At 50.3% G+C, this 16,251-nt stretch overlaps 1 protein-coding gene across 1 annotated transcript in view; it reads right to left on the bottom strand.

The window, feature by feature from the left end:
* The window catches only part of LOC125438555 (uncharacterized protein PB18E9.04c-like), a 17,929-nt gene extending 6,908 nt beyond the window's left edge, over window positions 1–11,021 (bottom strand). The window contains exons 1-4 of the mRNA XM_048506986.1: window positions 10,921–11,021; window positions 10,571–10,801; window positions 7,084–7,479; window positions 3,853–4,511 (exon numbers count right to left, since the gene is read on the bottom strand). Coding sequence (XP_048362943.1) covers window positions 3,853–4,511; window positions 7,084–7,479; window positions 10,571–10,801; window positions 10,921–11,021 — 1,387 coding nt within the window. The remainder of the gene's footprint in view (window positions 1–3,852; window positions 4,512–7,083; window positions 7,480–10,570; window positions 10,802–10,920) is intronic.
* Window positions 11,022–16,251: the final 5,230 nt, after the last annotated feature.

The following is a 16,251-nucleotide window of genomic DNA, read 5'->3' as shown; positions in this document are numbered from 1 at the left end:
TCTCCAAAAGGTTCGCCATCACTAGTCTGTGGAAACAATTTGGGTTGTTTTCGCACCTTCGCACAGAAACACGTCTCTTTTTAAAAAGAATCACGTACAATGCATGTGTAGTTATGATGGCATAAACAAACCCTTGCATCCATTCCGAGTGCCCTGCAATCCAATTGGCTGCGCCTGTGTAGCTTCGCATGTTCAACAGACAAAATAAAAAGAGAGAGAGAGAAAGGGACTTCCCTGCAATGGCCAGGCAACGAGGAATGTGTTGCTGTAGATCTATGAGTGAAACGACAGACCTACTCGCTGCCATGGGAAGAAAACGTGCTTGGGGATAATCGTGAAATGGCGGTCGCTCAGAGAATCAGCTCTCCGGTGTGCTGCTGGGTGAACAGCACAAACTAGAGGGCAGGCAGATTCTCCCGGAAGTGGCGGGTGGCAGCGGAAGCTGAATGGAACGGGTGGCAGGCAAGACAATAAAGTATCTCCTGCCTGTTGTGTTTGTGTGGGAGCCCCTTCAACCTGGGAATTTGCAAAAAGATCGCCGATTTAGCGATTTTCGTAAAACCCAGAGAAACATGACGAGCCTGAGTCATGTTGGGAATAGACCTGTGCGAAGTTCTTCCCTGAAATGCTAGACATAACAGCCCTTGGACCAGACTGCTCCTTCGGCCGGTGGAGGCTGGGCCAGGAGCCTCCCGGTGGGATGCCCTCCTCCACTAGCTGAAGGAGCAGCCTGGCGGACCTAGCCCAAGTGGTGTTATATATAGCCTTTTGGAGAAGAACTTCGCACAGAGCTGGTGTGGCCTGCCGGGCACCCCCCGCCCCCCACGTGTTCTAATGGGTCATCCCCAGGGTGAGTTGACTCCCCATATTCCTCTGGCAGATACGCCACTGCACAGACGTTATATTTGTGCCATACAGAATCCACCACTGATAGCACTAACTTACGGTGACCGCGTAAGGCAGGGGTGGGCAATTATTTTTTCCATGGGGCCGCATAAGAAACAGAAAATATTGTGGAGGGCCGGGCCAAAAGGCAGGGGGGCAAGGCAACCGGCTTCTGCGAGGCTTTCAAAGATGCCTCGCTCCCCAGCACGGCAGGGGGGCCAGTCAGGGTCATCCGGCGGGCCGGATGTGGCCCGCGGGCCGTATAATGCCCAGGTCTGGCGTAAGGTATTCAAGGCAAGAGTTGTTCAGGAGTGGTTTGCCACTGCCTGCCTGTGTAGCAACTCTGCCTGCATAGCAACTTTCTCGGCTGTCTCCGATCTTAGTACTAACCAGGCCCGACCCTGCTGAGCTTCTGAGATCCAGTGATCCCAGGCTCGTCGTTGCCTACAGGGGGGCTAGCTGAGGAAGCCCCTCACAATTTCTGCCAATTCCCCCCATCCTGCTGAAGACATCAGCTGTCATCCCCCAGCAACCCAGGAACCACGTTACGTGGAGGTCAGTGGGCTGCTGGGGAAAAGGGAAGAAGAAGAAGAAGAAGAAGAAGAAGAAGAAGAAGAAGAAGAAGAAGAAGAAGAAGAAGAAGAGGAGGAGGAGGAGGAGGAGGAGGAGTTTGGGTTTATATCCCCCCTTTCTCTCCTGCAGGAGACTCAAAGGGGCTGACAATCTCCTTGCCCTTCCCCCCTCACAACAAACACCCTGTGAGGGAGGTGGGGCTGAGAGAGCTCCGAGAAGCTGTGACTAGCCCAAGGTCACCCAGTAGGCGTGTGTGCGAGTGCACAGGCTAATCTGAATCCCCCAGAGAAGCCTCCACAGCTCAGGCGGCAGAGCTGGGAATCAAACCCGGTTCCTCCAGATTAGATACACGAGCTCTTAACCTCCTACACCACTGCTGCTCCTGCAGGAGACTCAAAGGGGCTGACAATCTCCTTTTCCTTCCCCCCTCACAACAAACACCATGTGAGGTAGGTGGGGCTGAGAGAGCTCCGAGAAGCTGTGACTAGCCCAAGGTCGCCAGCTGGCGTGTGTGGGAGTGCCCAGGCTAATCTGAATTCCCCAGATAAGCCTCCACAGCTCAGGCGGCAGAGCTGGGAATCAAACCTGGTTCCTCCAGATTAGAAACACGAGCTCTTAACCTCCTACGCCACTGCTGCTGAATTGGCAGGAATGGTGAGGGGCTTCCCCAGCTAGCCCCCCTGTAGGCAATGATGAGCCTGGGATCACTGGAAGCAGGAAAGTTCCATTCAGCAATTATAAAATTCAGTCTGGATCCAACCCAGAGGCCTTCTTCGTAGTGGTCTGGTCAACACAACACAACTGTGCGGCTTTCATATCGCTTTAGTGACCGTGGGTTCTCCTCAAAGGATTCTGGGAATTCCAATTTGATAAGATCTCAGAAGCTAAGCAGGGTCTGCTCTGGTCAATACTTGGGCGGAAGACCGTCAAGGAAGTCCAGGGCTGCCAAGCAGAGGCAGGTAACAGCAACCACCTCGGTATCTCTTTCGCCATGACCTGGATGGGCCAGGCTAGACCAACCTTGTTAGATTTCTGAAGCTAAGCAGGGTCCATCCTGGTTACTACTTGGATGGGAGACCACCAAAGAAGTGCAGGGTTGCTGGGCAGAAGGAGGCAAGAGCAAACCACCTCTGTATGTTCTTTGCTACATCCTGGCTAGCCCAATCATGTCACTTCTCAAAATCTAAACCGGGTTGGTTCTGCTTAGTGCTTTGAGAGGAGACTGAGAACAACCAGGTATGCATAGCAGAAGAAGACCACTACAAACCTGTTGGTCTCTCATCCTAGTACTGATCTTTTCCCCAGCAGCCCACTGACCTCCACGTCACGTGGTTCCCGGGTTGCTGAGGGATGACAGTTCTGGTTCAGTTCTGGTCGCCACATCTCAAAAAGGATATCGAAGAGATAGAAAAAGTGCAGAGAAGGGCAACGAGGATGATTGAGGGACTGGAGCACCTTCCCTATGAGGAGAGGCTGCAGCGTTTGGGACTCTTCAGTTTGGAGAGGAGATGTCTGAGGGGGGATAGGATTGAAGTCTATAAAATTATGCCTGGGGTAGAAAATGTGGACAGAGAGAAATTTTTCTCTCTTTCTCACAATACTAGAACCAGGGGGCACCCATTGAAAATGCTGGGGGGAAGAATTAGGACTAATAAAAGGAAACACTTCTTCACGCAACGTGTGATTGGTGTTTGGAATATGCGGCCACAGGAGGTGGTGATGGCCACTCACCTGGATAGCTTTAAAAGGGGCTTGGGCGGATTTATGGAGGAGAAGTCGATCTCTGGCTACCAATCTTGATCCTCCTTGATCTGAGGTTGCAAATGCCTTAGCAGTCCAGGTGCTCGGGAGCAGCAGCCGCAGAAGGCCATTGCGTTCACCTCCTGCAGGTGAGCTCCCAAAGGCACCTGGTGGGCCACTGCGAGTAGCAGAGAGCTGGACTAGATGGACTCTGGTCTGATCCAGCTGGCGTGTTCTTATGTTCTTATGACTGCGGTTGACCCTTGCTTACCTTCGGAGGCTCAAAGGCCTCTGGCCAAGCTGGTCCATTTGGGCTGCACCGACAATTCTTTCCACCGTTTAATAAAATTAATACAATAAATACATTTAACCGCTGCAAAGTCCCATCTTCCCCGCCCCCAACCCCACCCTAAACTGGAGCGAGGCTCCAGCTATGCATCTTGGGCGTGAATGAATCTTGTATAATATTCCCAACAGTGTAGACCAGGGGTCTTCAAACTATGGCCCTCCAGATGTTCAGAGACTACAATTCCCATGAGCCCTACCATTTGGCCATGCTGGCAGAGACTGATGGGAATTGTAGTCCATGAACATCTGGAGGGCCATAGTTTGAAGACCCCTGGTGTAGACAGGCAAAAAAGCAAATGCTCTTACCCAGGGAGGTAGTGGTTTCCCTCGGAGCTGTTGTGGGTGCAGGACTGCTGGTTGTGACATTGGTAGTTAATGTCGTTCCAGAAATGCTGGTAGTAGGTCGCCCTGTGGAACTAGTCTTGGCTGATGTCCTGTAATAGACGCTGGTTGTGTGTTTGGTGGTCAGTTCAGTTGCAGAGATCGTAGTAGGGATGGTTGATGATGGGAGGGTAGGTTCTTTGGTCGTACTGAGTGTAGCTGTTGCCTTGGACACTAAGGTGGAAGTGTGTGGTGGCTGGGGGCTGACTTCGCTAGTGCGTGACGCTCGGGTTGTGCTGTGGGGAGAAGATGACAATGTACTGGGCGTGGAGATTGAGGGCAGGAGTGGTCCGATTTCGGTGGCTGTTGTGGAAGAGAAGAATGTTGTTGTGGTTTTGACTTTTGCTGTGGAAGGGAGGACTGTTCCTGCAGTTTCAGATGTAGCTGTGGAATAGTGGGGTGTTGCGGAGCTGGAAGTGAGGGGTGTTGATGTGGATCCGGTTGACGTTGTGGAAGGGAGGGATGGTTCTGTAGATTCAGATGAAGCTGTGGAATAGTGGGGTGTTGCGGAGCTGGAAGTGAGGGGTGTTGATGTGGATCCGGTTGACGTTGTGGAAGGGAGGGATGGTTCTGTAGATTCAGATGTAGCTGTGGAATAGTGGGGTGTTGCTGAGCTGGAAGTGGGGGGTGTTGATGTGGATCCGGTTGACGCTGTGGAAGGGTGGGATGGTTCTGTAGATTCAGATGTAGCTGTGGAATAGTGGGGTGTTGCTGAGCTGGAAGTGGGGGGTGTTGATGTGGATCCGGTTGATGCTGTGGAAGGGAGGGATGGTTCTGTAGATTCAGATGAAGCTGTGGAATAGTGGGGTGTTGCTGAGCTGGAAGTGGGGGGTGTTGATGTGGATCCGGTTGACGTTGTGGAAGGGAGGGATGGTTCTGTAGATTCAGATGAAGCTGTGGAATAGTGGGGTGTTGCTGAGCTGGAAGTGGGGGGTGTTGATGTGGATCCGGTTGACGCTGTGGAAGGGTGGGATGGTTCTGTAGATTCAGATGTAGCTGTGGAATAGTGGGGGGTAAGTTCTATGGAGCTGGAAGTGGGGGGTGTTGATGTGGATCCGGTTGACGCTGTGGAAGGGAGGGATGGTTCTGTAGATTCAGATGAAGTTGTGGAATAGTGGAGGGTAAAGTTGCTTGGAGCTGGAAATTGAGGGGTGTTGATGTCAGATCCAGTTGACGTTGTGGAAGGGAGGGTTGGTTCTGGTATGGAATCTCAGATGAAGCTGTGGAATAGTGGGGTGTTGCTGAGCTGGAAGTGAGGGGTGTTGATGTGGATCCGGTTGACGTTGTGGAAGGGAGGGATGGTTCTGTAGATTCAGATGAAGCAGTGGAATAGTGGGGTGTTGCTGAGCTGGAAGTGAGGGGTGTTGATGTGGATCCGGTTGACGTTGTGGAAGGGAGGGATGGTTCTGTAGATTCAGATGAAGCTGTGGAATAGTGGGGTGTTGCTGAGCTGGGAAGTTAGAGGGGGTGTTGATGTGTGGATCCAGTTGATGCTGTAGGAAGGGAGGGATAGTTCTATGGAAATTCAAGATGGAAGCTGTGGAATAGTGGGGGGTTGCTGAGCTGGAAGTGGGGGGTGTTGATGTGGATCCGGTTGATGCTGTGGAAGGAGTGAGATGAGTTCTAGCAGGAATTCAAGATGTAGCTGTGGAATAGTGTTAGAGGTGTTGCATGGAAGGCTGGAAATTAAGAAGTGTTGATGTGGATCCGGTTGACGTTGTGGAATGGAGAGGAGGATGGTTCTATGGAATTCAGATGAAGCTGTGGAATAATTAGAGGTGTTTATACAGGCATGAAAGTGGAATGGAGGTGTTGATGTGGATCCGGTTTGACGTTGTAGGAAAGTGGAGGGATGGTTCCTGTAAAATTCAGATCCCCGAAGCTGTGGAATAGTGGGAATTATTTACACTAGAGCTGGAAGTGAGAAGATGTGATCCCAAGCATGGATCCAGTTGTAGCGGAATATACAGAAGATGGATCCGCTGGATGGTTCTGTAGATCTCAGATGAAGCTGTGGAATAGTGGAGGTATTGACTGGAAGACGCTGGAAGTTAGGGGGGCAGGATGACCCAGTGGATCAGGTTGGCCACGTTGTGGAAAGGAGAGAGGGATAGTTCGCGGAAGTAGATTTCCAGATGAAGCTGTGGAAGAATAGTGGGGTAAAGCTGGAGGCTGGAAGTAGGGGAGGAGGTGTTGATGTGGATCCAGTTGAAGTTGGGAATAGTGGAGAGGGGGATGGTTCTGTGAATATTCAGATGAAGCCATGGAATAGTGGGCGTATTGCTGAGCTGGAAGTGGGGCTATTGATGTGAAGATCCAGTTGGAATAGTTGTGGAAGGGATCCGGATGGTTCTGTAGATCCAGATGACGGCTTTAGTGGGAATAGTAGAGGTATTGCGGAGCTGGAAATTAGAAAGTATTGATATGGATCCAGTTGACGTTGTGGAAAGGGAGGATAGTTCTGTAGATTCAGATATAAACTGTAGAATAGTAGGGGTGTTGCTGAGCTGGAAGTGAGGGGTGTTGATGTGGATGTGGTTGACGTTGTGGAAGGGAGGGATGGTTCTGTAGATTCAGATGAAGCTGTGGAATAGTGGGGTGTTGCTGAGCTGGAAGTGGGGGGTGTTGATGTGGATCCGGTTGACGTTGTGGAAGGGAGGGACCGTTCCTTGTAGATTCAGATGAAACTGTGGAATAGTAGGAGTGTTACTGAGCTTTGGAAAGTGGGGAGTATTGATAATGGATCTCCAGTTGACGCTGAATGGATGACCAGAGGGATGGATTCTCTGGATTCAAGATGACCGAGATTGTGCGGAATAGTGGGGTTTTACTGAGCTGGGAAAGTGGGGGAGTATTGATATGGATCCGGTTGGACTGCTGTGGAAGGAGGTGGGATGAGACTACCTGTAGAATTCAAGATGTAGCTTTGGGAGGCAATAGTAGGGTGTTGCGGAGCTGGAAGTAGGAAGCCATTGATATGGATCCGGTTGATACACAGCCAGAAGGGAGAGGGATAGTTCTGTAGAGTTAAGATATGAAGTTGTGGAATAGTAGGAGTGGACCAAGACGCTGGAAGTGAGTGGATGGAGATCTGTAAGATCCAGTTGACGTTGTGCAAGAGCGAGAGAGAGATGGATTCATATAGGAGATTCAGATGAAGCTGTGGAATAGTGGGGTGTTGCTGAGCTGGAAGTGGGGGGTGTTGATGTGGATCCGGTTGACGCTGTGGAAGGGTGGGATGGTTCTGTAGATTCAGATGTAGCTGTGGAATAGTGGGGTGTTGCTGAGCTGGAAGTGGGGGGTGTTGATGTGGATCCGGTTGACGTTGTGGAAGGGAGGGATGGTTCTGTAGATTCAGATGAAGCTGTGGAATAGTGGGGTGTTGCGGAGCTGGAAGTGAGGGGTGTTGATGTGGATCCGGTTGACGTTGTGGAAGGGAGGGATGGTTGAACGATCCAGGATGAAGTTGTGGAATAGTGGGGTGTTGCTGAGCTGGAAGTGGGGGGTGTTGATGTGGATCCGGTTGACGCTGTGAAGATGGATCCGCTGGATCTGGAGATTCAGATGGAAGGAAGAGTGGATCCAAGGTGATGCTGTATGTAGCTGGAATAGTGCGGAAGTTGATGTGGATCCCCGGACGAAACGATCCAGGATGGAGGGATAGTTCTGTAGATTCGGATGGATCCGCGGAATAGTGGACAGATCCAGAGCTGAAAGTGGAAGCGGAAGATGTGGATCCCGTTGACGCTGTGGAATGGATCCAGAAGGTTCTGGAGATTCAGCGGAAGCTGTGGAATAGTGGATCCGGACGCATGGACAGGACTCAGATGGAAGGAGCGCCATGTGGATCCGGGTTGACGCAGTGGAATGGAGGGATGGAAGATTCAGGATGGAAAAGGAGCTGGAAGAGTGGATCCGGTGGAGCTGAGCCCAGAGTGGAAGTGAAGATGTGGATCCGGTTGACGTTGTGGAAGGGAGGGATGGTTCTGTAGATTCAGATGAAGCTGTGGAATAGTGGGGTGTTGCTGAGCTGGAAGTGAGGGGTGTTGATGTGGATCCGGTTGACGTTGTGGAACGGAGGGATGGTTCTGTAGATTCAGATGAAGCTGTGGAATAGTGGGGTGTTGCGGAGCTGGAAGTGAGGGGTGTTGATGTGGATCCGGTTGACGTTGTGAAAATGAGGGATGGTTCTGTAGATTCAGATGAAGCTGTGGAATAGTGGGGTGTTGCTGAGCTGGAAGTGGGGGGTGTTGATGTGGATCCTGTTGACGCTGTGGAAGGGAGAGCTGTTCCTGTAATTTCAGGTGTAGCTGTGGAATTGCCGAGTGTTGCTGAGCTGGAAGTGGGGGGTGATGTTCTGGAAGTCAGAAGTGTTGACGTGGTTTCTGCCTGTGTTGAAGAACCAAGTCCTGATGTGCTGTCTGGTGCTAGTGTGGAACTGAGGGGGGAACACATGGACATAGGATTTGCACTGTAGTATATGTCATACAGTTCTTGGGGAGTTGTTTTTCCCTATTCCTTGAGTTTTCTAAGATGTACGCATGGCTGAGGCCTTATAATGTACATCAGGAAGAAATATAATTATACCCGCTCTTCCTGGTTGAATTGGCCCTCCAATAAGAAGTCTTCTAGGGAAAGCCTGCCACTTGGCTTTGCCATATTTCAAAATCACCTGGTAAACACTAGGAGAGGTTTTAGGGCAGTGATGGTGAACCTTTTTGAGGCCGAGTGCCCAAACTGCAACCCCAAACCCACTTATTTATCGCAAAGTGCCAACCCGGCAATTTAACCTGAATGCTGAGGTTTTAGTTTAGAAAAAACGGTGGGCTCCAAGGTGCGCGTTACTCGGGGGTAAGCTTGGTGGTAGTCGGTGGCTTTGCTTTGAAGCAACCGTGCAACTCTTCCAACAGGTGAATCACAACCCTAGAAGGGCTTACTCAGAAGCAAGCCCCATTGCCAGCAACCGAGCTTACTCCCAGGTAAAGGATCACGCTTTAGTTCTTCACATGAAAATCAGTGGGGTTTAACAGCGCTTCACAGGGTTACCTACACTGCTTCCCCAAAAGTAGGTCTTAGGTCAGTGATGGCGAACCTATGGCACGGGTGCCAGAGGTGGCACTCAGAGCCCTCTCTGTGGGCACGCACAGAGTTCATCATGTGGGGGGAAAATCACCCCCCCCACACACACACACATCTAGGCTGGCCTGGGCCGCTGGACTCGATTATTAGCATTAAACCTAAGACCTAATTTTGGGGAAGCAGTGTAGGTAACCCTGTTAAGCGCTGTTAAACCCCACTGATTTTCATGCAAAGAACTAAAGTGCGATCCTTTACCTGGGAGTAAGCTTGGTTGCTGGCAATGGGGCTTGCTGCTGAGTAAACCCTCCTAGGGTCGTGATTCACCTGTTGGAAGACTTGCACAGTTGCTTCAAAGCAAAGCCAACAACTACCGCCAAGCTTACTCCCGAGTAACACATGCCCCAGAGCCAACTGTTTTTTTTTCAAACTGAAACCTCAGCATTCAGGTTAAATTGCCGTGTTGGCACTTTGCGATAAATAAGTGGGTTTTGGGTTGCAGTTTGGGCACTCAGTCTCGAAAAGGTTCGCCATCACTGTCTTAGGTTTAATGCTAATAATCAAGCCCAGCAGCTCAGGCCAGCCTAGATGTGTGTGGGGGGGGGCACTCTGTTTGCGTGTGCCCACAGAGAGGGCTCTGAGTGCCACCTCTGGCGCCCGTGCCATAGGTTCGCCACCACTGTTTTAGGGGGTGCCAGTGTGACTCCCTGTTGGAGACGTCACCTTTGGATTCCATTTCACTTCCAGCTGGTCAATTCATTCGTCCGTTTTGCCCAGAACCCCAAGCTCTGATGCAGCAGGCTGAGGAAATGGAAGGAATAGAAAACAAGCTTGCTTCCGCTAAGCCAGTGTGGTGTAGAGGTTAAAAGCAGGTGGATCCTAATCTGGAGAACCGGGTTTGATTCCCCACTCCTCCACTTAAGTGGCAGAGGCTTATCTGATGAACCAGATGTGTTTCCACACTCTTGCTGGATGACCTTGGCCCAGTCACAGTTCTCTCAGAACTCTCCCAGCCCCACCTGCCTCACCAGGTGTCTGTTGTGGGGAGAGGAAGGGAAAGGAGCTTGCAAGCCACCTTGAGGCTCCTTACAGGAGAGAAAGGTGGGGGGTATAAAATCCAAACTCTTCTTCCTCTGCTGAAAGCTTCCACGCAGAGTGTGGAGTCAAACCTACATCTCCAAGATCCTAGTCCAATACTGCAACCACTGCAACCAAGGCCAGAGGATAGAGGCAAAGCTGTGCCCACTGGCAAATCTGTCCCGCTCTGCCAGCAAAGCAAAATTAAAATTATGCCATAAGTGGGCTTGCTTGCTGCAGAGAGAATGGAAAGTGAAAGCAGGGCTGGAGGAAACACATCCATATGAGAAATCTTACCATGTCAGACATTTGCCTTCACCATGCAGCAAACTCCTTGTGCATAATCAGCCAGAACAAGCAACACTCACCTTCATGATCTGTCTCAGTTTGTGCGATTATCCTAACTCTAACACCCCTCCCCCCCTTATTGCACAACCGGCTTCCTTATATTCCTCCGCGAGAATCGGTTCTAGTTCCCTCCAGGGCTTACTGTAAATCCTGGAGATCTGCAGCCACAAGAATAAAACCACCACTGCAGCAAAGTTGTGGGAAGCCATCTCTGCTTCTGTCTCCCAGGGACAAGTGCCCGGGCTGTTCTGCGAGATGCTTGAGGAAATACTGACTTTTCACTCCCTTTGACAGGGTGGTTTTGGAGGGCGGGGTGCTCCCGCTGCAAGGGATTTCCCCTTCATACCTCCCGGCGATGAGCGAGAAGTGTTTGCTTTCGTATCAGAAACAAAGTTTGGAAGCTGCACCCGAAGCACCCTGGCTCTGCAGGAGGGGACTGAGAAGACTGAGCGATGCCTGTGTGCGTTTTTTGTGCGTGTAGGCCAACCGGACTTGCGCTGTGCGTTGAGGAACAAGCATTCGGTGCACGCTCCGAAACCACTCTGCACTGTTTTTGCTGTATGGACTTGTACAAATGAGCCCAACATGGGCATCGTAACCAGGAAGTGGATAGCACCGGGCAACAATATTTAATGTTTATATGAAGATACTGATATTTGCTGACCTGTGCGGAGGGGTAATTCAAAGGACAAAGTCTGAAAACAGGCAGGCAATCTTTCCTCGCTCGACGACTCTGTTCTAAATCAATAACCGCCCGGCTTTCTCTGCTGCGGCCCCGACCACGCTGTTACCCGAAGGGGTGGGAAGTCTCTTCCTTTTAGTGCGGGAAAATTAGCTGGAGCAGACTCTTGGCATTGGAAAAGGGTTGCAATGTAAAGTAAGGTGGAGTATTGTGGGTTTTCTGGGCTGTATGGCCGTGTTCCAGCAGCATTTTCTCCTGACATTTTGAAGAAGAAGAAGAAGAAGAAGAAGAAGAGTTTGTATTTATATCCCCCCTTTCTCTCCTGTAGGAGACTCAAAGGGGCTGACAATCTCCTTGCCCTTCCCCCCTCACAACAAACACCCTGTGAGGTAGGTGGGGCTGAGAGAGCTCCGAGAAGCTGTGACTAGCCCAAGGTCACCCAGCTGGCGTGTGTGGGAGTGCCCAGGCTAATCTGAATTCCCCAGAGAAGCCTCCACAGCTCAGGCGGCAGAGCTGGGAATCAAACCCGGTTCCTCCAGATTAGAGACACGAGCTCTTAACCTCCTACGCCACAGCTGCACTGCTTGGAGAGTTGCTGCCAGTCTGAGCAGGCAATACTCAACTTGATGGACCAAGGACCTGATTCAATCGAAGGCAGTTTCATGGGGAGGGGCTGTGGCTCACTGGTAGAGCAAGTGGTCAGCAGACTGAAAGTCCCAAGTTCAATCCCGGCTATCTCTAGTTGAGCCCTTTGGGGATGAGGCGGCCTATAAATTTAATAAATAAATAAATAAATAAATAAAAGATCTGGCAGGAGGGGGTGTGAAAGACTTCCGGCTGCCAGCCTGAGTAAACAATGCCGACCTTGATTGACAGATGATTTGATTCAGGGTGAGACCACTTGATGTGTGTTCAGAGCTCCGAGAGGTTTTATAAGCCCTTTTCTTCAGGCAGGAAATCCGCGTGGACCTGGCTTGGATACAGCGACAGAACGCTGCGAAGTTGGTCCACCCCAGACCTGAGATCGGCGGCCCAAGTCTCAACCTTAAAATAAATGGATGCAAATCAAGGCAACCTGCATAAATCCAGAGCCAGTGTGGCACAGCGGTTACTGTGTCCGACTGGAATCTGAGAGTTAGATTTGAAGGCTCATTTGGCCGGGGAAGCCTGCTGGATGACAGTGGGCCAATCACACACGCTCAGCCTAACCCACCTACAGGGTCGTTGGGAGAATGAAAATGGAGAAGAGAGGACCACGTAAGCAACTCTGGAGTCTCTAGTGTTAAGAAAGGCAAGGGATAAACAAAAGTATTTTAAGCTGCAAGGTAGAAAGGTGTGGTGTAGTGGTTAAGAGCAGGTGGATTCTTATCTGGAGAACCAGGTTTGATTCCCCACTCCTCCATCTGAGTGGCGGAGGCTTGTCTGGTGAACCAGATTTGTTTTGCTCTAGTGCGAACTTTAAGTAAGAAGAAGAAGAAGAAGAGTTTGGATTTATATCCCCCCTTTCTCTCCTGCAGGAGACTCAAAGGGGCTTACAATCTCCTTGCCCTTCCCCCCTCACAACAAACACCCTGTGAGGTAGGTGGGGCTGAGAGAGCTCCCAGAAGCTGTGACTAGCCCAAGGTCACCCAGCTGGCATGTGGAGGTACAGGCTAATCTGAATTCCCCAGATAAGCCCAATAAGATGTGTAAGCAAGGCAAGCAAGCAAGCAAGCAAGCAGGTGGCAGGCAGGCAGGCAGGCAAAAAGCAAGCAAGCAGGCAAGCAAGCAGGCAGGCAGGCAGGTGGCAGGCAGGTAGGTAGGTAGGTAAGTAAAGTAAGTAAGTAAGTAAGTAAGTAAGTAAGTAAAGCAAGTTCACACAAGAGACAGACAGGTTCTTTTCCCTTCTGAAAATTAGATACTGTCTCTGGCTCATTATATATATTTTTGCAGAACCAGATTTGTTTCCCTGCTCCTAAACATGAAGCCTTCTGGGTGATATTAAATGAGTCACAGTTCTCTCAGAACTCTCTCTGCCACCACCTGCCATACACGGTGTCGGTTGTGGGAAGAGGAAGGGAAGGAGTTAGTGAGCCGCCTTGAGTCTCCTTACAGGAGGGAGAGGCAGGGTAGAAATCCAAACTCTTCTCTTCAAATGTTTCGAATAAATAAACAGCTCCAAATCGCAGTCGGTCATTTTTTTCTTTCAGAATCTGGGATCATTCCTGTACAGCTTTTGAGACAATTCGGCCGGTGATCGCACAAACACCCTGACGTCCAGCTCCAGACAGAACCAGAACGGAGTCCTCAGCTGACGGACAAAGGATAACCGGGATGATTTGAAGAATTTTTCTGATTTCAGACTCCAGGTTTCGGGGGACTAATCCTTTGTGTGCTCGGCTGGCGTAACTGGAAGCAGAATCCAGATAACAACCGCCAGAGTCAATCGGTTAGACATTGTTGATCGCCCCGATTAGAGCGGGTGACGCCGCTGTTCTAATTGGTCAGCAACAATATAAAATTTGAATGGCTCTTGAACTCGCACCAAGTTTGCGGGAACAAAGGCATTCTCTATGCAAAAACCAGGAACTTGTCGAGAAAAAAAACACAGTTTTGTTTTGAGAAGCAGGAGAGTCCCTGATATTTATATAAAGGGCAGCTTTTCTGGATCCAGCAAAGGCCTTTCTAGCCGGCTTTTCCTGTTTCTAACAAACATGGATTAGTGGGGAGAAACTCAGCCCGAACCCCTCCCCTGTCTTGAAGAGAAGCAGAAATCAGCCAGTGATCTAAGAACATAAGAACATAAGAACTAGCCGGCTGGATCAGACCAGAGTCCATCTAGTCCAGCTCTCTGCTACTCGCAGTGGCCCACCAGGTGCCTTTGGGAGCTCACCTGCAGGATGTGAAAGCACGTCTTCTGTTGCTGCTGTGCCCCATCACCTGGTTTCCAGTTATAAGACAGTTGCAATCTGAGATCAGTGAGGATCAAGATTGGTAGTTATAGATCTATCTTCTCTTTCATACCAGCCCAAGTCTTCTTTTAAAGTTATTCAGGGAAAGGGTTATCACTGGTTTCTCAAAGAGTTAGCATATTCCAAACAACAATCACACGTTGCTAGTGAAGAAGTGTTTCTTTTTATTAAGTCTCTAATTTTTCTTTCCAGCATTTTCAATGAATGCCTCTCTCGGTTCTAGTATTAGAGAAAGAGAGTCGGGTCTCTCTGTCCACATTTTCTACCCCATGCATAATTTTATAGACTTCAATCCTATCCCCCCCTCAGACGTCTCCTCTCCAAACTAAAGAGTCCCAAACGCTGCAGCCTCTCCTCATAAGGAAGGTGCTCCAGTCCCTCAATCATCCTCGTTGCCCTTCTCGGCACTTTTTCTATCTCTTCAATATCCTTTTTGAGATGTGGCGACCAGAACTAAACACAGTACTCCAAGTGCGGTCGCACCACGGCTTTATATAAGGGCATGACAATCTTTGCAGACAATTGATAATTAGTCATTTATTGATCCCAATTGAAGTCCCGCCTTTCTTCCAGTAAACTCAGGGTGGTGGACACATTAATCTGGGAGATAAAGAGAGGAACTGACCCACAAGGCAAAACACCAACGTGATAATTCGAACTCAGGTCTCAGTGGCTGTTTTTAGAGACTTCGCTTCCTCTATGAACATTCCTGACTGAGCCCTGTTGGATAGGGTGCCCCCCCTCCCCCCACCGGCCACAGCCCCGGGTTCCTCATTCCACAGAGGAGTTGTGTTATTTGCTTGAATGACTGGGTAAATGTGTCTCTGCCAACCAGCCGGTCAGTTTCTAACTCTTCTTCTTTGCAAGGGATTAGAATATTTCATATTTTCTCCCCTTCCTGCTTCCTATTGGCACACTTGTTTGCCTTGGGTTAGCTGGTTAAAGATAATGTTGGGGCTGCTCTAACCATGTGGAAAGCTGGCATCTGTCTCTAAGGAGAGAAGGGCAACGAGGATGATTGAGGGACTGGAGCACCTTCCTTATGAGGAGAGGCTGCAGTGTTTGGGACTCTCTAGTTTGGAGAGGAGACGTCTGAGGGGGGATATGATTGAAGTCTATAAAATTATGCGTGGGGTAGAAAATGTGGACAGAGAGACATTTTCCTCTCTTTCTCACAATACTAGAACCAGGGGGCACACATTGAAAATGCTGGGGGGAAGAATTAGGACTAATCAAAGGAAACACTTCTTCACTCAATGTGTGATTGGTGTTTGGAATATGCTGCCACAGGAGGTGGTGATGGCCACTCACCTGGATAGCTTTAAAAGGGTCTTGGACAGATTTATGGAGGAGAAGTCGATCTATGGCTACCAATCTTGATCCTCCTTGATCTCAGATTGCAAATGCTTTAGCAGACCAGGTGCTCAGGAGCAGCAACAGCAGAAGGCCATTGCTTTCACCTCCTGCAGGTGAGCTCCCAAAGGCACCTGGTGGGCCACTGCGAGTAGCAGAGAGCTGGACTAGATGGACTCCAGTCTGATCCAGCAGACTCATTCTTATGTTCTTATGTTCCAGCCTTGAAGTTCCAAACATGACCCCACTTCCACCCTCACTAGAAGTCTGAGGAAGTGATAAGTGGCAGATAAGTGATAAGAGAGCAGCAGTGGCCTAGGAGGTTAAGAGCTCGTGTATCTAATCTGGAGGAACCAGGTTTGATTCCCCGCTCTGCCGCCTGAGCTGTGGAGGCTTCTCTGGGGAATTCAGATTAGCCTGTGCACTCCCACACACGCCAGCTGGGTGACCTTGGGCTAGTCACAGCTTCTCGGAGCTCTCTCAGCCCCACCTACCTCACAGGGTGTTTGTTGTGAGGGGGGAAGGGCAAGGAGATTGTCAGCCCCTTTGAGTCTCCCGCAGGAGAGAAATGGGGGATATAAGTCAAACTCTTCTTCTTCTTCTCCCCCCGAGCTCCATTTTCCCTAGATATGTCTCTGGGGGAGAAATTGAGCTGTCTGGCGATCTTATGGAGGAGCGCCAGGTTGGCAATGGCGCCCAGATCTACCACCCGAACCCAGTGCCATCACTCAGGTCTACCGCCCGGAGCTGGTGAACGCTGCACGGGCTCGGCGCCCAGCCACGTGATAGATGGCATGCGCCGGGGGACAACACATATCCCCGTAGGCAGTACACCCC

This window comes from Sphaerodactylus townsendi, linkage group LG08, assembly GCF_021028975.2.
Source record: "Sphaerodactylus townsendi isolate TG3544 linkage group LG08, MPM_Stown_v2.3, whole genome shotgun sequence".
NCBI lineage: Eukaryota > Metazoa > Chordata > Lepidosauria > Squamata > Sphaerodactylidae > Sphaerodactylus > Sphaerodactylus townsendi.
The sequence above is the reverse complement of the archived record's forward strand: the minus strand, read 5'-3'. Positions and strand labels throughout refer to the sequence as shown.